The sequence below is a fragment of the Phlebotomus papatasi genome, chromosome 2, assembly GCF_024763615.1.
Source record: "Phlebotomus papatasi isolate M1 chromosome 2, Ppap_2.1, whole genome shotgun sequence".
NCBI lineage: Eukaryota > Metazoa > Arthropoda > Insecta > Diptera > Psychodidae > Phlebotomus > Phlebotomus papatasi.
The window spans coordinates 22089770-22117258 of record NC_077223.1 but is presented as its reverse complement, the minus strand read 5'-3'; the positions used below and the strand labels follow the sequence as shown (position 1 = coordinate 22117258).

Sequence of the window (27489 nt, the reverse complement as noted above, 5' to 3'; positions counted from 1 at the left end):
CTTAAATACAAAAAAATACGCGAGCGTAAAATGCTTCTATTGGAAACATATTAATCCAAATGGAGACAAGGGAAAGTTTCTAATTGGAGACAAGCAGTGTAAGTAAAACCGCGACGAAAGGCTTCCAAAACCTTGTTGAGTAGCTCTTGAGTGCAGGATTTGTTCTTATTTCTGGTCTTTTCTCCTTTCCCATCTAAAACAATAGAAAAATCTCTCCAAAAAAATCATATTTCCGGTGTTTCCTATTGAAGCATTTGCAGACACTTCAGAAAGACTCTTGTTGTTCACGAAATAGGTAATTATTTCATTTGAAATCTTCACGTATCGTTAACAATAAAGATTAGCACTTAATTTGACTAAAATTAGCCAGAAGTACGACATAAATGTTAAACAAGACGAATAAACAACAGTCACTTCATTGTGTTTTTCCTTGGAAAACATGGTCGATCGATGAAAATTTTCCTTGGAAAACATGGTCGATCGATGAAAAATTCAATGGTGAAAAGGTACACTTTTAGCTTTTCTGAGAAATTAACAAATTAAAATTTGTGAATATGAATGGATTTTTGCTTTATTTGGAGCAAAATTAACTAAATAATGAAACTGTGATATAGAAAATATATAAATTTAAAAATTTAGTACTGTATTTATCGTGAAAACAGTAACGTTTCCATTTGGAGTAGCGAAAAATCTCCATTTGGAGCAGGTTTTGAATTTGCTTAATTTTCCCTGATCAAAAAAGCAGTTTCTACAATTTAAAAAAATATATTTTTAGAAGGAAATGTTACTAGAATATTTAAAGGGTTTAAAGGGCTCATTTTATTATTCGACCATTTATGGGTTAAATTCGAAAAGTTTTAGGTTATGCTAGCCCTAACCTTTAAAATCAAAAATACTAAAATGTTTTGCAAAATCTATTTATATCCCATATAACTAAATTTGTGGTTATTATTTCAACTACTTATAAAAAAAAAATAAAATTTCTAACCTATAAAATTTAGCAAACCCTGAAAATTTAAACTTTAAACTATTTCTAGATTGTTTTCTTGCATTCTAAAAAGTAATAGATGTTTTCCAAACAATAGAAAAATTTATTGAATTAAAAATTTTTGTATTTTGAAATGGTTTTGTTTTTTTCTAGGTTATGTCATTTATAACCTCAAACTCTGGGATAAATTTTCAAAAGAAGAAACTGAAATAAACAAATGAAAGTTTTGTTAATTAGAATGTTCTATTTTCAACAATTTAAAAAATTACTTATATATTATTTATTTTTTCTAAATCTTTAATTTTTAATAATTTTATTGTAATAAAAAATTGTAATATTTCTTATGAACTATAAATTCAATTTAGGATTTTTTTTTAAATCTTTGCAGTATGATGCTGAAGAATTGGGTGGTCATGGCAGTGGTGGTGAATATGAAGTACAATTAGGCTTTGGCTGGTCCAATGGAGTTATCGTAGAACTCCTCGACAAATACGGAAATATTCTCTCAGCGCCAGGTTCGAAAAAGGATGCTAGTGAAATGGAAAATTTCTTGTAACCATCATCATTCATGGCACACAATACACAGGTTTATCATAATTCTCATTTATATGTTGCTTATTTTGTAAAAAAAGAAATCGTCGCACACGGCAAGAAACACACTCGCCATTGACTCTGAATATTTTTCCACTCCTTTGTTGCAAATACACTGGATTTGCGTGGAAAATATTTAATATTGTCAATTTTCATACAAAATTACACAAAATTGGTTTCACACATTTAGCCTAATCATCTATCAGAGTGCTTTATCGTCCAGTGTGATAGTCTGTCTTTTTTCCCCTTTATTTGCTTCCGTGATGTTTATTTCTGCTTTAATAGTTTTTTTTTTATTTTCTGCAGAACTTTTAGCAGCCAAACGGATAATTCTGGCTGGCAGTTTTTCTGCTTAGATGTCAGTGTTGTTTATTCTAGTATGTTTCTTGCGCTATGTGACTTTTTAGTTGCACTGTTTTTGCCTTGTATTCAAATGAGCGTAACTTTCTTCAAAAAAAGTCCCATATACTTTGCAGAAAAGTAGTATTGGACTTCTTGAGTGGATTCGGGGAACCATTAAAAAATTTAGGACACGCCCCTTCAGAAGTTAAATAACGAAAACTTGTATTGAATGTCACCTAAGGAAAAAAAACCACTACTAATACTTAGACATAGTCTGTTCTTCTGCCTGATAAAAAATAGATAATAATAAATAATGGTGACAACATTCTATAGAGGAACTAGGCCTTCCCACAAGGGGAGTTTGGAAAATCCATTATTATTTTTTCTTATACGGGATGAGATTGTCAGTCCCATGCCCGTGGAATCAAGTGCAGTGAAGCTCACTGGTTGCAATCCGAACACCTTTAACGCCAGAAAAATTCGTGGTGACCTAAAGGGGATTCGAACCCGGGACACTTGCATCATAGAGCGAGTGCTCTACCACTTTACCTATTGAGTGCCCCAATAAAAATAGACCACGCCCTCAATTAGACCTGTGACTACAATAATTAAGTAAATTTCATAGAAATGTTAACTAGGGTGACGATAATGCAAGTAAATAGGCGAGGCTTAAAAAGGAAATGGCATCAGACACCTTTCCTTTTACTTCTTCACTTTCAACAAAGGACTGTGTGAAGGCGATGCAAACAAGTGGGCGGGTTTATAGAACGGGACGTACAGTAGACTCTTTCAAATTCGGGCATATGGGGCCGAAATGTCAGCCGAATTAGACAGAAATTCGGGCGATAAAGTTTTTGAAATGCAACGATTTTTTATTCATGTGCATATAGATATTGAGTTTATACACTCATATATAACGTAAATTGCATGAAAATCCCTCAATAATTCAAAATCACATCAAAACTAAGTGCCCGAATTAAAAAGTAGCCCGATCTTAAAAGAGCCGAATTAGCGAGAGTCTACTGTCGTAGAACCTCTTGATACAGTAGACTCTCTCTCAATTGGGCATTTGCGGCAAAATTTCATCCGGTTTATCGATAGATTTGGGCGTCAAAGCCTTTGTAAATTCCACAAAAAGCGCTCAATTATAAAGAATCACGATAAAATAGGTAGAACTATAGCGAATTTGAGCGAATTAGCTTCATAATTAAACGTGAAAATTTCCAAACAAAATTTTTCGCCCGATTGAAAAAGAGCCGATTGAGCGAGAGTCTACTGTATATTCTTTTTTACTGCTCGAACTAAAAAAAAACAGTTATATAATCGACTTTTTTAACTTGTCACCGTCCTAGAGCTTAAACGGTAAGAGATATCAACTTCCGGTCTTCGGTGACCCCCAATAAAAAACGATATCTTTAGACGTTTTTTTTATTCCCCCCCATCCCCTAAATCCCCTCCAAAACCATGTTTTTTTTGGTTTTTCTCAAAAACGGATTTTTCTTTTATTTTATTTTTGGATGTCGTCGGTTGCGTCAACCTCTGTCGTATCTGGATTCGTTTTGTATCTGCATTCGGTGCAAACTATAATACAGACGTCCCCTCTTGCGTGAAATGCTGACACAAAAGAAATGCAGATACAACAGAGGTAGACGCAACCGACGATATGTTTTGAAGGTGCTCCAAGCGAACATTTCGCCCCAAACATACTTACGACCTAAAAAAATCGCCATCTTGAATTTTTTAAGGAAAAGTTTTTACCATTTTGAGGGTCTATTTTTTAACCGATTTGATTAAATTGGGGTTTTTTGGAAAGGTCTTAAAATTTCCAACCCAATTGCATCGGCCGCAATCGACGATCAATCGGTTAAGTACCTGTAAATAACCAATCTTTTTTAAATATTCTTTTTTCCTGCCCGTAAACTTGTTACCTGACTAGAGACGAAACGGTAAGAGATACGAATTTCAGATCTTCGGAGGACCCCCCATAAGTCAACCCAAGGAACATGATTATGGTTTTTATTCCCCCCCCCACCCCTCTTCAAGCCCACTATAACCATGTTTCTTTTATTTTCTCGAAAACGGGAAGTCGTGCACTTAGATTAGATAGTAACAATTGAACGTTTAAGTCTACGTAAATATTAGAAATATGCCCAAAAGGTCAATTTGACCGGGCTCGGCAGGTTTAGTGTTAAATAAATATAATTGAAGTTTGACTTCAATTATTATTTAAAAAAAACAAAAAAATTCCATGTTCAAAAAAATTATTGTTGTCAAACGATAACGCTTCCAAATCTCGTAATAACATAATAATAATAATCGTATGGAGAATGGAGTCAGACGATAATTTTGTGAAAAATAAAATATATTCTCAAATATCTTTAAAAAATAAAATAGAGTATTTATTCATCAATTTGGCATTGTTACATAATGAGTTGCAATTTCAATTATTTGATAATTAATTAAATGAAATAATATTTTTCAATTATTCTGAGCAAAACGAGCGTAAAGATTCTTAAACTTCTTACATAAAAAAAACTCAATATATTTCCTTTTCTCATTTACGCATTCTATCAAGATAGTTAAGGGGTTACGTGGGTCTAGAAAACTATAAAAATACAAAATTTGCTCAGTTTTTTTCAGCAAATTAAAAAGCAAATTTAATTTAAGCTTTCAGGCATATAAAAGTACGACATTAACATAACTATATTTTCTACATTTTTCATTTAAATATTTTAAGAATTTACTCATTGCAAACTAATTTTTGGAGATTTTTTTGAAGAAAAAACATACTTTTCGGTGAAGAAGTATTCTCTGAATTGGACCATCTAAGTTCAAAAATCAAGTATTTCCTATTAGCCGATAAATTAAACTAATCATTGAACGAAGGAATTTATGTTTACTTGAAAACTTGTTCTATATTTTACAAGACGAAATGTAGTGTAAAACACGTAAAAACTTGTATTTTTGTGTATAAAATTTTCTTGAAAATTCAAATTTAAGTTTTTGAAAAAAAAAACTTCGTTCAAAGACTGGTTTATCTCAACAGGTAACAGGAAATATTTAGGTTTTTGTTTTCAGATGAACCAATTCCGAGAAATCTTGTCCACCGAATAGTATGTTTTTTTCAAACATGTCTCCAAAAATCAAGTCCCACAGGATAAATTTTTAAGTGAAAATTTCTGGAAATATTGTACTTTTATATGCCTAAGAGCTTGAATTAATTATATTTTTTATTATGTTGAAAAGAAATTAGAACAAAATCTGCTGTTTTTTGTCAATTTTGACACACGTTACCCCTTAAGTATATGTATCGAATAGTTAGAATAATAATTTTACTTTTAAAATTTGTCTTTGAATATTTTTTTTGTTTTACCTCATTCACTTACATTGAAGTGGGATGGAAATTGATTAATCAAAACAGATCAATCAAAATTTTGACTACTGCCCTACCTTTAACTACTGATGCGCTACCTTAAATTCAACTCTAGCTACGGCCCTGGTTGGAGCCTTCTGTGGAAATCTAATATTACTTTTCAGCAAAGGTTCACTGATAAAAGTAAAAGGATCAAATTGATTCAAATTTGATCCTTTTGCAAGGGTGGATCAAATTAACATGTTCTATTATGATGAATGTGCATTCAACGTTGGAAATTTGATCCATCCTTTTAAAAGGATCAAATTTGGGTCTATTTTATCCATTTATTTTTATCAGTATTATTTTAAAGTTATGCTCATTTGAAGGGATCTGTTTTTTGTCAATCAGCAATTTAACAAAGTGTATTATTTTACGATAAATTCCCAATGAGCTTTATGAAGTATTTTCCTAATAGGAGGTATATAATTTTTAATAGGTTCTTCATCTGATGGATTGAAGCCATTTAGTGCCTTTGTTATTGCCGCTGTAGCAGTCTTTGGCACGATGTTATCGAGAATTTTTGGGTGAGGTAAGAGATGATGGAGAGAGTTACTGAGGCATTTCTTTAAACCCAATTTACATGTTTTTTTTTTTAATAATTTCTTTACAGGTGAAATTTCACCATAATTTAACATGACTGAGTGTTTGGTGCATAAATGCATGCATTTATGTTGGAGCTTTCCTCGACGGATACACTAAAAACAAAATCCTCAAATGTTCTTATCCTGCAAAAAATATTTAGAGAAGAAATTTGGGGATAAACAGGGAATATTTTAGAAACAATCACTCAACTTTAGACACAACAAAAAAGGGGAATAACTGTTAATAATCATATCAGAATGTAGAAAGAATTTAACAATAAGCATTTTTATTTGTTGTTTTATCCATTTTCAAAATTGAGCCAAACATATCTTCCAAACTTTATGTGTTTTAGCATTATTCCTACCCAGAATGTTTGTGTAAAAAAGTATAATGTAATTTTTTTTTTGTTAACATAAGTCTCTCCCCTTTGTTTCTCTATTCGTCAGCTTTAATACAAATTTAACTTGTTGATTATAAATATATATTTTTCGCTATATAAATTGATAATAATTTAAGGCAGAATAGTAAAATATCTAATAACAATTTATTTCTTTATAAATTTGAGAAAGAGGACGATAGAAAAAACCCACATTTTCAATGACAATCAAAAAAAAAAGATAATGAGAGTTTAGGAAATTTATTTTGTTAGTTAATAAATAAATAGAATAGGTTGAATTAAATGAATTTTTATCCCTCCCAGTATTAGTTGTTAAAGGAGAAAAATTGTATATAATAAACAAGATTGTGTACATAGACAATAAAATAAAATTACATATAGCAAAGTTATTTTTAGTGATAATTTCTGTAGAAAATGAGAAATTCCCCTCTGAAGAATAAAGCAATTGAATATCGATTTTGAAATATTATCTTTTTCCATTCATGAGACTTTTATTCACAAAGACAATGGCAGAGATATAAAAATGATAATATTTCCCTCGAGAATTACTCTCCAAATCTTAGAATTTACTAAATCTCCATAGTTGTAATAAATTTAACAAAAAAAATCGTGTAACAATGTGATAATTGCATGAAATTTGTTGCGTGAATTTTCCTTGAACATATTTCGTAAACTTTACTGCAATAAATACCTTTCTCAATTATTTATTTTCTTTCAGTTCTGCAAAATCAATCGCTGTGAAATTGTGGAACGTTACCAAAGCGCCAATAAAATAGGCATAAATTTGAATTAGTAGTTCTTTCAATATTCGTCGTTGATTTTCTGGCGCTGCGATCGCAGTGCTTGTTGTGCTGTCAAAAAGTGCAAGTTTTGTTTTTCCACCCCATTTTTTCTCTGTGATTTTCTGCGAAAAAGAAAGTGCAAAAGGGTGCAAGGAGCAGTGTTTTCTGTTGACCGACGTCCACACAAGAGTGGCTGAAACAAATCCGGGTGATCTGACTGATGTAAGTTTGTGAATTTTAGTAAAATTGTGAGGCAATTCCTACGACAAGCCATTTAGTAAAAAGAAGAAGGATGGCCGGAGTACGCGGAAACCCCTCAACAGCAACTACGGCATGCTTCCATATTTTGCGACATTTTTGTTGTTTCTTGGCTAAGGTGTTCGCCTCAGGGTAGGCAAATTTAATGAACGCGGGAAATTGAAGGACTTGAGAGATGAAAGCCAAAAATATATTTTTGGCGACCGGCTCAATTCATAATTCTAATTTAAAATATATAAATTTTTCAATTTTGATAATTATTTTTAATCTTATAAAGGTGTGAAAAACAATTTAGGAACTAAAAAAATATAAAAAATTTAAAATTATTAACATTTGGTTAAAACTTGTTAATATTATGCCCAATGCACAATAACTTGTTTAGTAAACATGTTTTTGACATTTCAATGAGAATGATTGAGATCTAGATCTAGTCATCTTGCTCATTATCATGGAAAATTATGAAAACATGTTTACAAACAAAAGTTGTTGTACGTTGGTCATTAACCTAAAAATATGCCTTTTTCGGTGTTAACTAAAAACTTAAATTTATAGTTCTATTTGTTGTGAAAACGTAGAAATATGAGACTATTATCGTTTTTATTTGGCAAATTTTAAACTTATTCCATTCGAAATGTGAATATCTATTCTGAGGTTATGTTCAGCATAACCTTTTTATTGAAAAATACATTAGCTGAGAATTTTTTGGACAAATGTAATTCTAATCTAAGATCTAATCTAAATTTGTAATTTTAGGGTTTTCATACTGTTTGAAATTTAGATTACAAAGATGTAAATTTCTTCTACATAGAAATTACTTCTTTTTAAAATAACTAGATAAAAATTGCAAAAATGTTTATTTTTCTCAGGATTCGTCAATTATAAGTTCAAAGAGAAAAAATTACAAAGTTTTAAAAAAAGACGAGCTGATAAACTTTGTGTTAGTTTCAAAATTATATTAAAGAATATTTTTGGACACCAATAATGTGAATATTGTGTTAGAACTCGAATATTATTAACTCCCTTAGCTCTATCTAACAACAAAAGGTTTTATAGATGCGTATATTTGAAGACATACTTTAAAGAAAATTTTATTATAAAAAATACACGATTCCGTGTGCCCAGTTCAGGTTATCGCATTCTCCGCGACTCCCTATTTGTTGAGGGAATCGTTCTTTGGAATAATTTTCCTCGCGAGCGGAAGAGGGAGCTTATCCTTAGATTTGTGGGTGCCGTGTGCTCCTCGTGCCCCACATGAGTTTTACTTTCTTTTTTTTTAACTTTAAAACTTACTACAAATATGAATTTATACTAATTGTATAGAGGACAGATTGTCCTATTGTTTTCCAATAAATTGAATTGAATTGAATTCTTCTATTCCGGTAATTCAGGAATTGAGAACAATTATTAATATTTTAAATAAAAATCATCTAAGAGGAGAGGCTTAAACTAGAAAAAAATAGCTGTGGTAAGCTGACTGCAGGCCTATCTGTAAGGGCCTTGACAGACCTGAGGATTAACCGAGAGACGGCTTAGTGTAATTATATTCGAAATAATGATTAGACTACATTTCCATCTTTTACCACTAAGTCGTCTCTCGGATTAAGTCGTAAGTGTGTCTAGGGCATAAGATGTGTAGACCTAGCTTTGATAAAACTACAAACTAATAAACGAAATATATCTGAAAAGTTGGACTGCGAAGATTTGGTTCTTATTGTTACGAATGTCACAAAAATGCATGATTCTCTACCTGGTTCCCACCGGGCCTAGGACTAGAGGCAAAAGAACTTCTTAAGATAGAGATAGCGACTGTGAGACTGTTAGTTGATCTTGAGACTTCAGTGAGTACAGTCGAAGTAGTTAGTGAGACGTGAAAGTTAAAGGATTTTCGTCGTTTAAAGAAGTGTGCAATAGTTTTGTTGGAGCTCAGCTCAGTACAATCTTTAAGCAGATCCATATCCCAATTTAATAACTAGTAAGTTTTTCAGTTCTTTTGTCCTTTTATGATATTAAAGATAATAGATAGAATAACAGTTGATAAAATATTTATTACAAGCATTTTTTCATCAATAGAATTGTATTTCACTTTCGGATATTTCAATATTCTCTTTTATTCATATGTTTCAATTAAATAATTATTCAAAACTTGTGAGACACCAAAATTCGTACATATTTTTGGAAGAAAAAGAAGCGATCTTTCTTTTTCTTTTAAATTCCAATGTAATGAATAAATATGAGGCAAAATTTAAATAATTTTTAATAGGATAAATTTGTTACAAAAGCATAGTTTTTTTTACAATTTCATTCTTTTTCTTTTATTTTATTATTTCATCTTTACTTTACATCATATTTAACTTGGATATAAGAAATTATCGTAAAAATTTTGATAAAATTTCGAAAAATAACTAAGAAAAACCTTTGGCATTGAGGGTAAGACTATTTTTACGGTTATTTGACTCCAAAATTGTTAAATTGTTCGTTTTCAACTGTAAATTATATTTAAATTACTTATTGATTTTTTTTTAAATTTCACTCCAGCAGTTTTTCTTATAACTGCTTGGCAGAAAAAGTACCTAACCCTTTTTAAGTCGGTCATTAATAGTCATTTGACTCAATGATCCGTCATTGCTACGAGCTAATATTAATTGATTGCTCATTAGTTAACTATTAAAAAGCTGTTTTTTTCTGTAAAGATTCATTTTTCTCTAGAGCCTCATTGGTACCAGGAAGACGATGGAAACATTGCTACTTAAAGTAAATTAAAGAAAAAAACAATTATTTTGTACTATACGCCAGATATTTATAACTATTGTTGAAAGTCGTTTAATCGAAATGTACAGATTTTTAATATTATTCACTTACTCAATTATTCAGTTTAAAAATCAGTTACTGCAATATCTAATTTTATAAAAATCATTTATTTCTATAGTGTAATTATCTCAGAACAGTATTTGCAATACAGAATTCAAATTCCGGTTATCCAATTTCTCACTTTCAAAATGCGGTATTACAACGAAAAGTTTGTATTGAAGATTTTCAGTAATCTCACATTTGTAACATATATTCAAAAGATGAGTAAAAGAGCGACAGATAATGTTAATACTTCAGATAATTAATTTTAGTTTAAATATTGTTATTAAGATAATTATGCGTAAAAAATCAATTTCTTTGAATAATAATTTGTTTGAAAATGTTTTTGAATTAATCTATGAAATATGTCGTACTTGCGAAAAATCTGAGTCAAATCCCTAGAAATTTTAACTATAATAAAGGCGTTTTCAAAAATAAGAGTGGCACATTGCGCTAGAAGAACTTATTTTGCCTAAAAATATTGAAGTTTCTTCTAATAGAATAAATATTTTAAAAATTAATATGGCTATAAATGTGAGTATTTCAAGCTTGCTCGTTTTATTTAAATTTTTTCTGCAAAATACTTTGAATTGAATTAATTGACAATAGATTATTGTAATTTTTTGACACTGCAACTGCTCTCCCATATTTCCATTGAAAAAATGCTGATTTTTATGGTTTTCCAGTGTATCAAAACCGTAAGGTCACTTGTCAATAATCACATTTTCTTCTATATTTTTATTCAATTTTTTTCCACAAAACACTTTGATTGGATCCCATTTATGATAATTTTTTGACAGTGAAACATCTTTCTTAAATTTGAATTGAGAAAATATCAATTTTGTACGTTTTTGATCGTAAAACTACGATAATGTCAATAAATTCTTTTGTAATGTTATTATTCGAGATAATTTTTATGCAAATCTTTAAAATTAGTGATTCCAACGTTTTTCTGAAGTATTTCAAGAATGTGATTAGGCATACTATCGATTAAATTTTCGATCAACTTATCTTCAGGCTTGTTCCAGGTATCCAAAATTGCAGATTTTAACTCCAAAACGTAAGTGTTTTGGCAAATATCGGCGAAAATATGGCAAACAAGAATACCCCAAATATTCTCAATTGAATTGAAGACAGGAGTTTAAGAGGTCAGGTGGTCACGCCAAGATTTTAATATTCTGAGCTCGGATCCAAAATAAAGGTTTTGTGCTCACATGGATTTGAGCATTATCCTGCTGGTATATGAACGTCTTAGAGCCGGTTTACTGTAAAAGATAGCAGACCATCTCTGTGATCTTCAATATAATCCTGGCTTTTCGAATAATGTTCGAGACCATATGAGCGCAAAACCTTTATTTTGGATCCGAGCTCAGAATATTAAAATCTTGGGATGACCACCTGACCTCTTGAACTCCTGACTTCAATCCAATTTCTCAAAACCTTGCTCTCGCTTATCCGTGGGCTCTTTTTCCGGGTGACAAAAGAATCCGTGAGGCAGTTGAATTTTCAAAATTTTGATTGTTCCCGTTTAGGGTTTTTTTTTGTTAAGCAAATGTGCTCAATCTACTGTAATTCTTACTCACTGTAACTTTTTTGGACAGTACGCATGTTTAGAGAGACTGTCGGATTCAGTCAGGTCAGGATTCACTCCATACATTTTCAATGTAAACAAAAAAATCGTTGGATTTCAAACAATTTAATGGGTATCACTCTCAAAATCCGTATGACATTTTGGTCCCGCTCTCACGGATAAGCGAGAGTCTACTGTACAATAGACTCTCTCTCAAATGGGCATTTGGGGCAAAATGTCATCCGGTTTATTGATAGATTTGGGCGTCAAAGCCTTTGTGAATTCCACAAAAAGCGCTCAATTATAAAGAATCACGATAAAACAGGAAGAACTACAGCGAATTTAAACAAATTAGCTTCATAATTAAACATGAAAATTGTCAACAAAATTTTTCGCCCGATTGAAAAAGAGCCGATTGAGCGAGAGTCTACTATACTTGCTCTTCTCGCCTCAATAGCCTCGGCTAGCCACTTCGGCTCACACGACTCATAAAATATTCGTTCCTGGATGGGAGATGAATAAAATAATGTCTTCCAGAAACCGTTGATCGAAAAACAAGAATAAAGATCACGTTGTTGTGCAATTTTGCGAAATAGTAGGAGTGCGTATTTAAATTTCTGAAAGTGATTTGCGTGAAAATAAGTAAAAGAAAAAATACCAAATATAATTAGAAATAATCTGTGATTGTAAGAGATGCTGCCCTATTACTATCCTCAAGTCTACTATCCATACGTAAATTTTGTTTTGAAGTTCAAAGAGATTTAAAAATCGACCACGAGGGTGGATTGATAAATGCACATTGTTTTTTTAATGAAAGGTTCTTCCACCTTCCTCTCCTCCGCAAATACAGGCAATGCCATCAGCTGTCGGCAGCGGCGGCCATGCGTCGCACACGGCCTCCCTGATCAGCAATGAGGATTGTGGGATTAAGGATGTTTGGCGGCACAATTTGGAAGATGAATTCCGGACAATTCGGCAGGTGGTGCAGAAATATCACTATGTAGCCATGGATACGGAATTTCCGGGAGTTGTTGCACGACCCCTTGGTGAATTTCGCTCCTCAGCTGATTATCAGTATCAGCTATTGCGCTGCAATGTGGACATCTTGAGGATTATTCAGCTGGGTCTGACATTTATGGATGATGAGGGCAAGACACCACCGGGTTTCACCACATGGCAGTTCAATTTCAAGTTTAATCTGAGTGAGGACATGTATGCGCAGGATTCGATAGATTTACTGCAAAATTCGGGAATTCAATTCAAGAAGCACGAAGAAGATGGAATCGATCCGTTGGAATTTGCCGAATTACTCATGACATCGGGAATTGTACTGATGGACAATATTAAGTGGCTCAGCTTCCATTCTGGATATGATTTTGGCTATCTTCTCAAACTCCTCACGGATCAGATGTTGCCTGTGGAAGAGAGTGAATTCTTCGAATTGCTAAGGCTCTACTTTCCCACAATTTACGATGTGAAGTATCTCATGAAGTCATGCAAAAATCTAAAGGGAGGCCTTCAGGAGGTGGCTGATCAACTGGAATTGCGTCGTGTGGGACCTCAGCATCAGGCTGGGTCTGATTCTCTGCTCACCGGAATGGCATTCTTCAAGATGCGCGAGGTACTAACACCTACTCACTTCAACTCAGCCCTCATTCAATCCCATCGGCAAATCGATGTGAAATATCGCGGATATCGCGCTCATCATATCATTCTTGCCTAAATCCAATAATACCCCCATCTCATACCTCCCTCTCTTCCTCCCTGACTTTCTAATGGCATTTACCCTTAACAGTGAATATTTTCATTTCTGGAATTGCAAGACAGTCTCAGTTATTTTTTTTTTTTTTTCATTTTATAATTTACCCAAAAAATGGCATGAAGTTTTTATTATTATTAATATATTTTTTAGAAAACTATTGAAATAACTACAATAATCCCATTGAAATTTTCAGCGTAGAAATTTTTTAATTTTTTGCATGTCAAAAATTCTATTCAGTTTTGCATTTTAAATTGCTGTAGAAATATTTTAGGGCATGTAATTAGAATTATTACAGAATTAATAAAGCATGAAATTTGCGTATTATTTATAGATAAATAAAAAATATGACAAAAAAATGTCAGCATGAAATTGTCAGTAAAATGTTAATTTTATTGCTCGAACTCAAAGAAAGGGAATAATGTAATCCATCAATTTTGGATTATTTGAAATCGGCTGCAGCAGATTGGGTATTTTTTGTTAGGGAAAATGGTCAGAAAATGCAAATTTGGTCTGTAAAAAAATATTAACATTTTTTTAAAAATATTTCACTATTTTTAAGCTTTGAAAAATTATTTAAAAAAAATACTAAAATACTGATCAAAAAATTGTAGCTAATTAGTTGTTTTCTGGATTTATAATTTTTGAAATTTCGAATAGGAAAATTCGAATAGTACTCGAATTCAAACAAAATTTCTAATTGACTAATTTAGACTTCCGGTACAACATTTAGATTGGGAAAATTTCAATAAATAAAAATGATCATCTCTTTCTTTCTTCAAATGCTTTGCATGTGTTTATCGCATTCTTTCTTACTCAATATTCAAATGAACTAAATGAATTTGGTGTGATGTTCAAAAGAAGAAGAAGAAGAGTTTGAAAGACTGCGATAGACATATGCAAAGCGTTTAAGGAAGAAATGAATGTGAATTTAGCTGATCTAAAAAATCTGCCAGGACAATTATGTCTCGGGCACACCTTTTAGATCAAGAAAATTTCATGAAGTCGAATTTCGGATCCCTTTCTTTTTCACATGTTTTGCATATGTCTATCTCATTTTCTCGCACTCTTCTTCTTCTCTTAAATATCACTCCAAATTCAATTTAGCTCAATCGAATTTGATATGCGAAAGAATGAGATAGTCATATGCAAAACATGTGAGAAAGAAAGGGATTCGAATTTCAACTTCATGAAATTTTCCTGACCTAAAAAGTCTGCCAGGACAATTAAGATCAATTTGATTCCATAATTAAACATGGTACCGTAAATCAATGTTTCAATCTATGTAAATCAATGCATAACTATTAAAGTCGCACTGTATTGTGGGTTACTGATATATCAGAAACCCCTATCTCTTACCGTTTATGGCTCATTGCAATGCAATTGATTCAATCGTTGTAGAGAATTAAGGACCTTTCAATTAAATCTACTGTTGGCCAAGTCGGCTGAGAATTAAACCCGATAGAACAGGGGATTAACTTTGAAATTGAAAAAAAACCAAAATGAAAAAAAATAGTCGACTATTTCTATGAAGAGCATGAAGAATAGAAGTAAAAGAAAAATTTAGAAAACATTTACTTATATTACTTGAATTGAGGAAGGGTCATCAAAAACTGAAGAAAAATATCTCCAGCCATTTAGCCTGTAGACCATTTACAGAATTATTGAAAACGGACAACACCGGAAGATCATTTTATCCAAACTTTATAATTCCAAAAGAGAATTGAAACAAAGAACATTCGTGGTCAGTATTTTGGTAAAAATGATAAGAAAAAAAATATTTTGAGCAGGAAATAAAAATTTTTGTTTAACAAAGAAAGGGTTTAATCTTTAGGCAATAAAAATTTGGATCAGTAACCAAATTTTCGTAGTAAAAAAAATCAACTTTCGCCCGTAAAGAAACTGTTCTCTCTTGGAGATCGAGCAGATAAAAAACAAATTCAAATTGGGAGGAAAACTTTATAAAATAAAAGTTTACATTATTTTATTTGTCAAATGTATCGCATAATTCTATCCCACTCTAATCCAAATTAAATTTATTGTGATGTTTGAGAGAAGAAGAAGAGTGCTAAAAAGTGGGAAGTTATACACAAAAAGTTTGAAAAAAGAAGGGAATGTGAATTTTGATCTGATGAAATTTTCCTGAATTAAATTTTCAATTGCTAATTTTGATTTAATAGCTGCATACTTTGTTTTTTATGGCTCCGGCACACCTTTTAGATCAGGAAAATTTCATGAAGTCGAAATTCGGAACCCCTTCTTTCTCACATGTTTTGCATATGACTATCTCATTCTTTCGCATACCAAATTCGATTGAGCTAAATTGAATTTGGAGTGATGTTTAAGAGAAGAAGAAGAGTGTGAGAGAATGAGATAGTCATATGCAAAACATGTGAGAAAGAAGGAAATCCAAATTTCGACTTTATGAAATTTTCCTGATCTAAAAGGTGTGCCGGAGCCATTAAAACTTCCAACATAAGTTTTGGATCAGGAAATATTGTAAAGGCAAAATTCATCTCATTTCTTTCATAAGACATTATAATAAATTCAATTTAGTTCAATCCAATTTTGAATGCGAAAAAATTGAATGTATATAAGCAAAGTGCTTGAGAAAGAAAGAGATGTGAATTTTGATTTCATGAAATTGTCCTGATCTAAAAGCTGTGCCGCAAGAATTACCAAATAAAATCGAATATCAACAGCTCATTTTCAATTAATTTGACTAATTTTGATTTTTTATTGATCAAATTTGATTTTTTTCTGACTGAAATCGCTCTTTTTACTGATTTAATTTTTTTTATCAAGACTGCATGAATTTCATGAAAGAGAAATTCACATTCTTTTTCTTTTTAGATTGGTTTTTAGACACGTTTTAGATTGGTAAAATTTCATGAAATCAAAATTCGCGTCCCTTAAATGTTTTGCGTATGTCTATCTAATCTTTCGCACTCCAAATTCAATTGAGCTAAATTGAATTTGTTGTTATGTTTAAAAGATAAAGAAGAGTATAAAGGAATGAAATAGACATGAGCAAAATGTGTAAAATAAGGATTCGAATTTCGATTTCATGAAATTTTCCTGATCTAAAAGGTGTGCCGGAGCCATTAACAAATATTTTGCATAAGTATATTTCACTCTTTCGCACTATTCTTCTTCTTGTGGACATCACACCAAATTTAATTTAGTTCAATCTAATTTTGAGTGGGAATGAATGAGATGGCCATATGCAAAACGTTTGAGAAAAATGTGAATTTTAATTTAATGAAATTTTACTGATCGAACTAAAAGGTAAGCTGGATTCATCGATAAAAATTAAATTCTTTTACTGACCAAATGGAATTTCAACTGCTCATTTTTAATTAATCTGACTTTGATTTCTTTTACTGACTAAATTTATTTCTTCATTTCAAGTCGAAATTGGAACCGCTTGCTTTCTCACATCTTTTGCACATGTCCATCTCATTCTTTCGTACTCTTCTTCTTCTTTTAAACATCATAAGAAATTCAATATAGTTCAAGCGAATTTGGAGTGCGAAAGAATGAGAGATATACGCAAAACGTGTGAGAAAGAAAGGGATGTGAATTTAGATTTAATGAAATTTTCCTGATCTAAAAGCTGTGCCGGAGCTATTATTAATCAAATTTGAATTTTTACTGAGTAAAATTTACTTTTTTTTGGCAATTTTAATCATTTCTTTTTTCTTGCTAATAAAAATTGATTCTTTTACTGTTCAAATCGAATTTGAATTGCTCATTTTTGAATTAAGAGCTTATGACGCTGACACACCTTTAAATTTCAATTGAAGTGAATTTCAATCGATTGAAATTTTACCACTTACTCTTTCAAAGTAAAATCAGATATAGGTATCTCTTTCTGTCAAATGAAATTGAAATTTCAATTTTCATTTGACAGAAAGAGACACATATATCTTATTTCACTTTGAAAGAGTAAAAGGTAAAATTTCAATCGGTTGAAATTCACTCAATTGAAAAGGTGTGCCAGCGCCATAAAAATTCAAATTTGATTAATAATAGCTCCGGCACAGCTTTTAGATCAGGAAAATTTCATGAAATCTAAATTCACATCCCTTATACGTTTTCAAAGTCAAATAAGATATATGTGCCTCTTTCTGTCAAATGCAAAATTGAGATTGAAATTTCAATATTAAATTTCATTTGACAGAAAGAAACACCTATTTGAATCGATTGAATTTCATTCAATTTAAAAGGTGTGCCAGCGCCATAAACTTTGATCTTCGAAAATTCGATACCGAAATGGTTTTCGAACATAGGTGTCCAAGGACGAAATATTCACCATGACTAGCTATAAACCATATTCGAAAATAAAAGAAATCGTAGGAGCCGTTTTCGAAATAGGTTAAGATGTGGTAATTTGGAATCACGTCTAATGAACTTTGAGATTTCCCAATAATTTTAGATGGCAAAAGAAAAAAAACAACGAAGAAGTATTCTTGAGTGTAAAGTCTTGCACTTCTTCGTGGTTTTCTTTTTCACTTTGACCACAGTGAGAAAATCTCAAAATTCCAAAATAAACATGATTCCGAATTACACCATCTTACCCTAAACCAAAAAAACATGGTTTTGTAGGTGAAGGAGAGGGTGGGGGGAAAATTAAAGATTGTCCTGGATAATATTGACTTATGGGGGCGGTCGTCGAAGACCGGAAGTCGATATCTCTTACCGTTTAGCCTCAAAGCATATCCCAAGTTGAAAAAAAAGTGGATTTTATAACTGCTCTTTCTTTGAGTTCGAGCAGTGGAAAAATGCAGAAATTATAAAGAATCATAGCATTTTGGGTTATATTTTTTTGGGTTCAAAGTTGTTTCAGACGAATTTCAAGCTATTTTCTTTAGCCGTAATAATAGCTAATAGCTTCATTACATTCATAATAATAGCTTCATTACAGTGCTATTTCAATACTGAGAAGAAAAAGAGGCTACGATTAACTTTTTTCCTCATAACTTTAACACTTTTCGTGTGTAAAAATATATCAACATTTTTTAATGTTAATTTTACACCTTTTTAGGGGAAAATTAACATGAAGAAGGGTAACTTTAACCCATAATACACCTAAAAAGGGTAATATTTACACCGATTTCGGATCAATACTGCAGGGTAAAATTAACATTTCCGGAATGTTATTTTAACTTTTTCGGATTTCTTTCACTGAATGAAAAATGAACATGATTTTTTTTAGCACTTACTGTTCTCAAGTGCTTCTGCGTTATCGACTTTTCTTTGTGTGGGTTTCTGTCCCGACTGTTTTCCTCAGTCCTCGCTGTGTCCTAAAACCACCGAATAGTCATTACAAGAACCGAAATAAACAAAAGTCGATAATGCAGAAGTGCTTGAGAACAGTTATGTGTACTAAAAAAAAATCACAAGAAAGCTTTCCCCGTTTCGTTATTTATTCCAGTAGCACCGTAATATTTGGCTTACTCCTGTTAGTTACTTATACTTTACTAAATATTCAGGAGTAAGCTGAAGCGGTGCTACTGCAATAAAGAACGAAAAGGGGAAAGCTTTCACCTGAATATTTTTAGTACACATGACTGTTCTCAAGTGTTTCGATTAACTTTTTTTCCTCATAACTTTAACACTTTTTAGGTGTAAAAGTATATCAACATTTTTTAATGTTAATTTTACACCTTTTTAAGGGTAAAATTAACATGAAAAAGGGTAACTTTAACCCCTAATACACCTAAAAGGGGTAATATTTACACCGATTTCGGATCAATACTGCAGGGTAAAATAAACAATTCCGGAATGTTATTTTCCGACATTTTGAAGACCCCCCTTTTTTTGTTTTCTCAATAGCTCCGGCCCTATGGCATCGAGCGGGCTCAAATTTTAGTATGTTATAGCTGGGCCTTAGAGCTTTCCATCAATACCAAACTTAAGGTCCCCCGACCCCCCTGACCCGAGCTATAAGGGTCCAAAAAAAATTTCTTAAAATGGCCATAACTCCGGTTCTAATTGTCAGAATTTAAAAAATGAGGGCTTTTTGGAAAGCTCTCGTGAAATGCCACTTCCTCTTCTAACATCACAAGTTCATAAAACCACCGCTAGGGGCGCTATTATTAAAAAGAAAATTTTTAAATCTTAAAAGTTAAATAACTCAAAAATTCCATTGTGCATCGGGCTGAAATTTTAGTATGTTGTAGCCGTTGATTATACCTATCAAACAAAAAAAACCTTAAGTCGATCCATAACCCCTGACCCGAGCTATAAGGGGTCAAAGTTCGAACATTGACCGGCCTCTATCTCCGGTTCTAATTAACATATCGACATAAATTTTACCTTTTTGGTTTCGTCTCGATGAGCACTTTCAGATGGAAGTTCAAAAAGTCACTACAGGTGGCGCTGTGATAGCGTCAAAATTCATCGAAATTCAAAGTCACTTTTCTCAAAAACGGCATTGTGCAAGTTAATGAAATTTTAGTATGTTGTAGTCCAGTCTAGGACGTTTCCAAAATGGTGCGTATGTGCGCTGTGGTTTCAATAGAACCGGAGATATGAGGGGTCAAAGTTCACAAAATTTAAAAAATCATATCTCCGGTTCTATGTGACCGATTTTGATGAATGAGGGCTTAAACGAAAGATCTCACCAAATACTACAACTTTCTAGAACATTTGAACTTCGTGGGACCAACACCAGGGGCGCCACAGTCGAAAAACCAATTTAAATATCACATAACCTCAATTATCTCGACTGTCGCTGAACCGATTTTGATGATTACTTCGACATAATTGTAGAGCACATTTGTCTCTACATTTCGTCCATACATCATTTTCCACTCAGACTAAGCTATCACTCAGATTTTGCCGTTTAAGTGTGAAAAAATTGATTTTTCCCATAATAACGCTTTGAAATCACTCAGATGCCAATTTGACTGCCTCTACTCCACCAAGACACTTAAAATAAGGTTTTAAATGGAAAGTCCCACAAAATACAACAATTCTTTGATATAGTTGAAGTTCAACAAATGACTACTTGGGGCACTCTGGATGAAAAAACGAGTTAAGAAACAAAAAACCTCGATTATCTTGGCTTCTGAGTAATCGATGAGATCATGTTCTATGGAAAAATTATAGAGAACATTCTGGTCTACATTTCACCCATATATCACTTTTCTGTCAGTTCATCCAAATCCTTGATATTTTGGTTTAAATACAAAATTTGTATAATTTCACGAATTTTATTCAAGATAACTGAATGGCGTCTCCCAACTTCAGCTCTAAATCCAATTTGCATGCACTCCGAGTTAGCTTTTAACTTTTTCGGATTTCTCTCAGTGATGGCTGTTTAGTGGTCTTGGAACACGGCGAGGATTAGGGAAAAAATCGTGACAGGAACCAATACAAAGGAAAGTCGATAATGCAGAAGCACTTGAGAACAGTAAAGTTGCTAAAAAATATTTTAAAAAAAAGGAGTAACACCATTATTTATCCAGTTGGAAAATGCCATTAGAATTGGATCCCCAAAATAATTTTTATAGTTTCCATTTTCAACATTACTAATTTTAAAAACAATTTTGCAGATGTTCTTCGAAGACAACATTGACAATGCCAAATACTGTGGACATCTGTATGGTCTTGGAACATCCTTTATTGTCAATGGTAACAATTACACAGACAATGGAGAAGGAAATTCCGCATCTTAAAGCACACTCAACTTTCTCACGCAAGAAAAAAAAACAATTTAAAGCGAAAACGATTTTGATTCTTTATTTTTTTTTCGATTTGAAAATGAGAGGAGGGAAAAGCAAATTAACCAATAAATAAATAGTTAAACTGAATAAGAGAAATATTTAGAGGCAAAAGAAAAAATTAATAAGAACTTTTTAGAGAAAATGCTTCTCAAGAGAATTCCTTCAAAAATCCAAGAAAATTTTTACTATTAAAAAAATGATATTTCTATTTGAGAAATAGCGCGCGCGTTAGAGGATTTTTTTTTATAAAATGGTTCTTTTTAGAACATCAATTACGATCACCTTTTTTTCTCAAGGATGCTTCTTCTTTTGGGGGAAAAAGATGGGAATATCGTTATGTTTTTCTTTTTACAAATTGAAACTGAAAATTAATTTAAAAGCAAATTTAAAAAACAAAAATCTGTAGAAAATATATCTTTGTGAGCAGATTTTTGGAGTCATTTAAATGTACTAGTTCATTTATTTTTCATGTAATCTTTTTGTAATACGAATAATTTTTCATTTTTGCGAAACATTTGATACACACAGAGACAAGATTATCATGTAAGGGCGTTGTAATGACCGACAAATAGCTGAAATAAATTTTCTTATCACAATTTTTGATTGATTTTTTTATTTTGGAATTTGGGAAATGTCTTATCAACCTTTTTTCGCAGTGTAATTTTTGAATTTGGGATTTTGAATTAGAAATTGCCGGAAAGTATGCAAAAGTTTTGTGGGACGAAATACCTCTTGGCGATGGCAGCGCCATCAGAAGGGAAATAAAGGGTAATAGAGATGACAGTTGGAGCCATGGACGACATTTCCCAGTGAAATCTACAAACATTTTTTAATGGGTGATAGAGTGCAAATGACAAGGTGATGTTTGTGCTGGACTTTCTCAATATTTTCTCCATTTTCTGGCACTTTTGAGGCTTTTCCAAACATTTATTTTCTGTTAATTGTGCGTGGTAGAGTGCTGTGTATATCGTGGGGGGTTAATATTACGGGAAATTGCTGTGTGAGGGGGTAAAAATTGAGGGTGTTTGTGGGCCACACGAAATGTTCAACTATATGATGAACGATTTTCGGAAGGTGGAAAATTATTCGCCAAAATCATCACCGCGCGGTGGAAGATCGCAGGATTCATCGGGAACACTCAAGACAACCATTTCACTAGGAAAAAATCCATCAATAGTACACAGTGGACCATTCTATCTCATGAAGGAGCCACCAAGTGAGTCTCGCCTGTCACCACTTTCGGGATTGCCCTCTCTCCGTCAAATTTGCTTTACTGACCCATCTGGGCCTTCTGGGGGGTTATTTCAGGTGAATGCGACGTCACTGGGGCCACAAATCTCATGTCATACAACAATCTCGAGCACTCATACAGCAAGTACAGTGGCAAGAAGGTCAAGGAGCAACTGTCGTCCTTTCTGCCAAATCTTCCGGGCGTCATAGATGGACCCGGACAATCGGACAACAGTTCGTTGCGCAGTGTAATAGACAAGCCACCGATTGTGGGCAAGGAGCTACTGTCGCTTACCAGTGTCCAGCTGGCTGGCTTCAGGCTCCATCCGGGCCCACTGCCCGAACAGTACAGATACTTGAACACAGCACCTGCCAAGAAGCATAAGAATAAACACAAGAAACACAAGCACAAAGATGGACTGGCTCCGCAGGAGACCATCATCGGTAAGTTGCTTTTTTTCCTTTTCCCAAATTCAAGCTTACACTGAGAGAAATCCAAAAAAGTTAAAATATCATTCCGGAAATGTTAATTTTACCCTGCATTAGTGATCCGAAATCGGAGTAACTATTACCCTTTTTAGGTGTATTAAGGGTTAAAGTTACCCTTTTTCATGTTAATTTTACCCTTAAAAAGGTGTAAAATTAACATTAAAAAATGTTGATATATTTTTACACTCAAAAAGTGTTAAAGTTATGACGAAAAAAAGTTAATCGCAGCCTCTTTTTTTCTCAGTGTAGGACAAAATATCTTTAAAATAGGGTGGAATCACCACTTCTCGCCAGTGCTCCACTTTTCGCCACTTAAATTGAAATCACTATTTTTCGCGATTTATGAAATAAATGAGCCACAAAGTCACTTGTGTTTTTACTGCTGCTACGTATAGAGTCAAAAGAGAGTAATTATTCATTTTGAATTTACGATTTTGAGAATTTTTTAGAGCAATATTTTAAGCAAGTGCATCGAATCCAGTATTTCTTATCCAAACTAACAGTCATCAAATTTTCATCAAGCAAAATATACCTTTTTGGATAAATAATTTGTCTATTGGATATTTAATTACACTTGTGGAACAGATAAAATTTGTATTTAGTTAATTAATATTTCATTTTATATTATATTTATATAAAAATGAGACATGTCGAAAAATGGTAATATATTTCAACGATTTTACCACCTGTCGCCATCTCTTTTCAATAGGCGACGCTAACTTCACTTCGTAAATTCTCAGTTGTCAAATCTGGATTGTTTACTTTATGCAATAGTCCAATAGTTTGATTTCTCAAATAAAAGCGAAGAAAAATCATTTAAAAGGAGTAATAATAGGGTGATCATGAGGAAAGAGAAATACTGAATGTATTCTTTGCATAATATTGCCCAAAATAATTGAGTTTGAACCTTTCCAAGTGGGTGGCGAGAAGTGGTTACAGAACTGGCGAAAACTGGTAAAAAGTGGCGGCGAAGTGGTTATTTTTGCATTGTTAATAAAAATCAGTTTTTTGAGTAGTCCAGGGTTAAATTGGAGGACTATTGTTTTCACGAATCTGCAACCAATGCATTTAAGTAACTTTTTGTCAAATTTGAGTTATCTTGTAATAAGGGTTCAAAAGTTATAATAAAATAAATTCCCGTTTTTCCTAAACATGGCGATAAGTGGTTACTCCACCCTAAAACTTGCTTGATCTCAATAACTGTACATTGTGGGCTGTTGGTGTCAAAGAACGAACTTTATAAAAAGTCCCCTAGAAAGATTTTTTTTAAAATCAACACCAACCAACTTCATTTTTAATAGATAGGGCAAGTGTGCCAAATTCCGGCCAGCTTGCAATTCCGGCCACCTTTTTTGTTCCTCGAATTTCCATGAATTTTTAGATTTTACGCACTCTAGAGATTATACAATGCAAAAGAATAACAAAAAATGTAGCTTCGACAAACGAGATGACGTGAAAAATACATTGGAAGAATTCCCGAAAGGCAAGGAACTATCAGCTGAATGTTGAATCGAAGTATAAAGATAATTCGAGGATGATCCACCGTTTTCTAATGTTTGAACGAGAAATAGAATAAATTTAAATAGTGGATTAACGTTTAAGCCAAAAATTAGACCCTCGATTTCGGGGGTATAATTTTTGGCTTAAAGATGGAATAAACCTGTCCACATCTATCCGTAAATTCTTCCTGGAAATATTGTTAAATGATACCAAATTAATATAATCTGCAGTTCAGTGGATTTAAAGAAAAGAAATAAGGCTTTCACTAGCTTCTTAAAAAGGCAATTTTGCCTGAAATAAAAAGAAACATCCACCATATGCGACTTCAATAAGTCGCCACTGAAGCAGGAATCGCGGTTTTTTGTACCCCGAAAATATGCACATTCTTTCACATCAGCAATATTGATTCCTAATTTATTTTATAGAATTTTTAGCAAGTCTGGTGGTTCAAGATTACCAAATAATGAGAAAAAGCCATGGAATCTTGCTAAAACGAACGAAAACATTGGTGAATTGACGTTTTCTGGCATGCCAGAAAAGCTAAAATATGGGGTTGCCGTATGAGAAAAACAGCTTACGCCGAAGCACTATTCCCCGTTTCTGCATACGAAAAAATATTTAAACCTAGCTTAATTTTAACTCTAGACTAACGCTAATCTGTGGTTCAAATGAAGTTATTCTTCGTTTCAACATTCAGCTGTATGACAATAAAGGTGGCCGAAATAGGGCACCAAAGCTATGTCTATATTTTTATTCATTTTAAAATGTATTAAGAATGATTTTAGAATAATTAAAAACGGTAAACTCTTTACACGGTTTCAAGCAAAACTCTTACAAAAGAAAGAAAAAATCAATTTGTATTTAAAATATTACATTTCAAACTTGAGACTATGACGCTTGCATGCAACTATGCCGAAATTTAGCACACTTACCCTACAGGTCTTCCTAATTAGATCCCAATTAAATCCCCAGGAAAGGCTTCTGAATTTTACTCACATCCATGTGCAAATTTCCCCAGATTCCCTTGGCAATTCCAATAGTATTTATTTGAATTTTTTATTTGTTTTTATTCTTTCGAGCTTCCTTGATAGAGGCTACTGAGTTTTCGCAGACTATAAGGAGATATTTCCAGTACTTGCTAAATTCTCTGTTTGAAATATTATATCCATATAATTACACTTCGATGTTCTATATAAACTTTTTCCAAAAAAAAACATCTCGACTGAAGTATTTTTTAAATTGAATTTTCCCCGTATTTATTGGGAATTTTCTATGAATTTTCCCAATTTTTTCTGTATACAAACTTTTACTATTTTCACTTTGCTCTGGTATTCGATGTTCTATATGAATTATTTGCAATAAAAACATCTCAACCGAAGTATATTCTTAAGTGAAAATAAATTTAATGCTAACTTTACCTAAGAAAACCTATGGAATTTTTACCTTTTCGTGCCGGAAATTTTCTATGAATATTACCCTTTTCTGCTGGAAAATTTCTATGAATCTTCCTAGACTTTTCTCTATCAATTTTACTATATTTTTTACAGTAGACTCTCTCTCAATCGGGCATATGAGGCAAAATGTCATCCAAATTATCGCGAGATTTTGGCATCAAAATCATCGTAAATTCCACAAAAAGCGCTTAAATATAATGAATCACGATAAAATACGGGGAAATACAGCGAATTTGAACAAATTTGCTTTAAAATCAAACGTGAAAATTGTCAAAAAATTTTGCGCACGATTGAAAAAGAGACGATTGAGCGAGAGTCTACTGTACTCGATGTATACTCGAGTACTCGATGTTCTGTATAACTTTTTTCCAATAAAAACATCCCGATTGAAGTATATAGTTAAGTGAAAATTAATTTCATACAGATTTCTTTCGATAAATGGTAAGCAAAAAAACTGTAAGAGAAATTAATCGTAGTTTTTCTGCTCACCGTTTATCGAATTTTCGTTTAATTTTTTCAATTTTCTTATATAATTTTCACCTATTGCCACCGAGTATGAGATAAGGTAATACGGTAATGGAAAATTTGAGTAAGAATTGCAATGAAAATGCGTACATTTACGAAATACGGTGAGCATTTTACTATCCATGTGATTCTGCCCAAAAACAAGCCATGTTCTTGAATTAGGCCTCGTTGCGGGTGCGAGCAGGATTGGCTTTCAGCATCAAATTGAGCCCTTCACTGAGAAAAAAGAGGGTGCGATTATTTTTTTCCTCATAACTTTAACACTTTTCAGGTGTAAAAATATATCAACATTTTTTAATGTTAAGTTCACACCTTTTTAAGTGTAAAATTAACATGAAAAAAGGTAACTTTAACCCCCAATACACCTAAAAAGCCTAATATTTACACCGATTTCGGATCAATAATGCAGGGTAAAATTAACATTTCCGGAAAGTTATTTTAACTTTTTCGGATTTCTCTCAGTGTTTTACTTACATGAAATGCGTACATGAAATATTTCTGATTTTGTCCATTGCAGATCCAACTGGCCTGGATACTCATGAGAAGAAGCACAAGAAACAGAAGCGTCATGAGGATGACAAGGAGCGGAAGAAGCGCAAAAAGGAGAAAAAACGCAAAAAACAGCGACACAGTCCGGAACATCCGGGCGGTTCGATTCCGCCACAAACACAAATCTTCTAGGCGGAATCTCATGCACATTCTCCTCTCCTCCGCTCCAACTTCTCGGCCACCCCTCCGCCCCATCCAAGCGCGTGTTATATTTATGAGAAGTAGAAAAAAGGACGTCGTATTTAATGCAATTTCTAGTGTTAAGGAAGAAGGATAGCAAATGAATAAATCTCTTTGTATTCCACAAAAGGTGAGAGTCTTTGATTTTTTCATCCCGGACGTAAAACGATCGTTTTGGGCTCTGATGTTTTATGGTGATACTCCAATGAAAAATTTAAAATCATATTTTTTAGCACAGACTGTTCTCAAATGTTCCTGTCACGACTATTTGGTGATTTTCGAACACGACGAGGATTGG

At 32.7% G+C, this 27489-nt stretch overlaps 3 protein-coding genes across 15 annotated transcripts in view; all 3 read left to right on the top strand.

Annotated features, from left to right (window-relative positions):
- Positions 1-6700, top strand: part of LOC129803011 (trehalase) — a 50098-nt gene extending 43398 nt beyond the window's left edge. For 8 of the 11 annotated variants that reach the window (XM_055849306.1, XM_055849302.1, XM_055849296.1 and 5 more), the window contains 3 exons: positions 1377-1503; positions 5773-5865; positions 5947-6700. In XM_055849306.1, coding sequence (XP_055705281.1) covers positions 1377-1503; positions 5773-5864 — 219 coding nt within the window. In that variant the 3' untranslated portion in view covers position 5865; positions 5947-6700. Of the gene's footprint in view, positions 1-1376; positions 1575-1885; positions 1957-5772; positions 5866-5946 lie in introns of those variants that run through there. The other 3 variants (XM_055849307.1, XM_055849305.1, XM_055849304.1) reach the window with 2 other exon arrangements.
- A 444-nt stretch (positions 6701-7144) lies between these two features.
- LOC129803053 (CCR4-NOT transcription complex subunit 7) lies at positions 7145-21860 on the top strand. 3 transcript variants are annotated; one of them, XM_055849382.1, is made up of 3 exons: positions 7145-7319; positions 12623-13393; positions 21094-21860. In XM_055849382.1, exons 2-3 carry the CDS (start codon positions 12626-12628, stop codon positions 21214-21216), a joined length of 891 nt encoding a protein of 296 aa, XP_055705357.1. In that variant the 5' UTR covers positions 7145-7319; positions 12623-12625; the 3' UTR covers positions 21217-21860. The 3 variants fall into 3 exon arrangements, with proteins under 3 accessions (XP_055705357.1, XP_055705354.1, XP_055705355.1); XM_055849379.1 differs by lacking the exon at positions 7145-7319 and adding an exon at positions 12273-12504 and having other exon boundaries at positions 12590-13393; XM_055849380.1 differs by lacking the exon at positions 7145-7319 and adding an exon at positions 12278-12504.
- A 216-nt stretch (positions 21861-22076) lies between these two features.
- On the top strand, positions 22077-27320 carry LOC129803061 (mediator of RNA polymerase II transcription subunit 19). The gene is made up of 3 exons (XM_055849397.1): positions 22077-22480; positions 22573-22938; positions 26980-27320. Exons 1-3 carry the CDS (start codon positions 22306-22308, stop codon positions 27141-27143), a joined length of 705 nt encoding a protein of 234 aa, XP_055705372.1. The 5' UTR covers positions 22077-22305; the 3' UTR covers positions 27144-27320.
- The last annotated feature ends 169 nt before the right edge of the window (positions 27321-27489 follow it).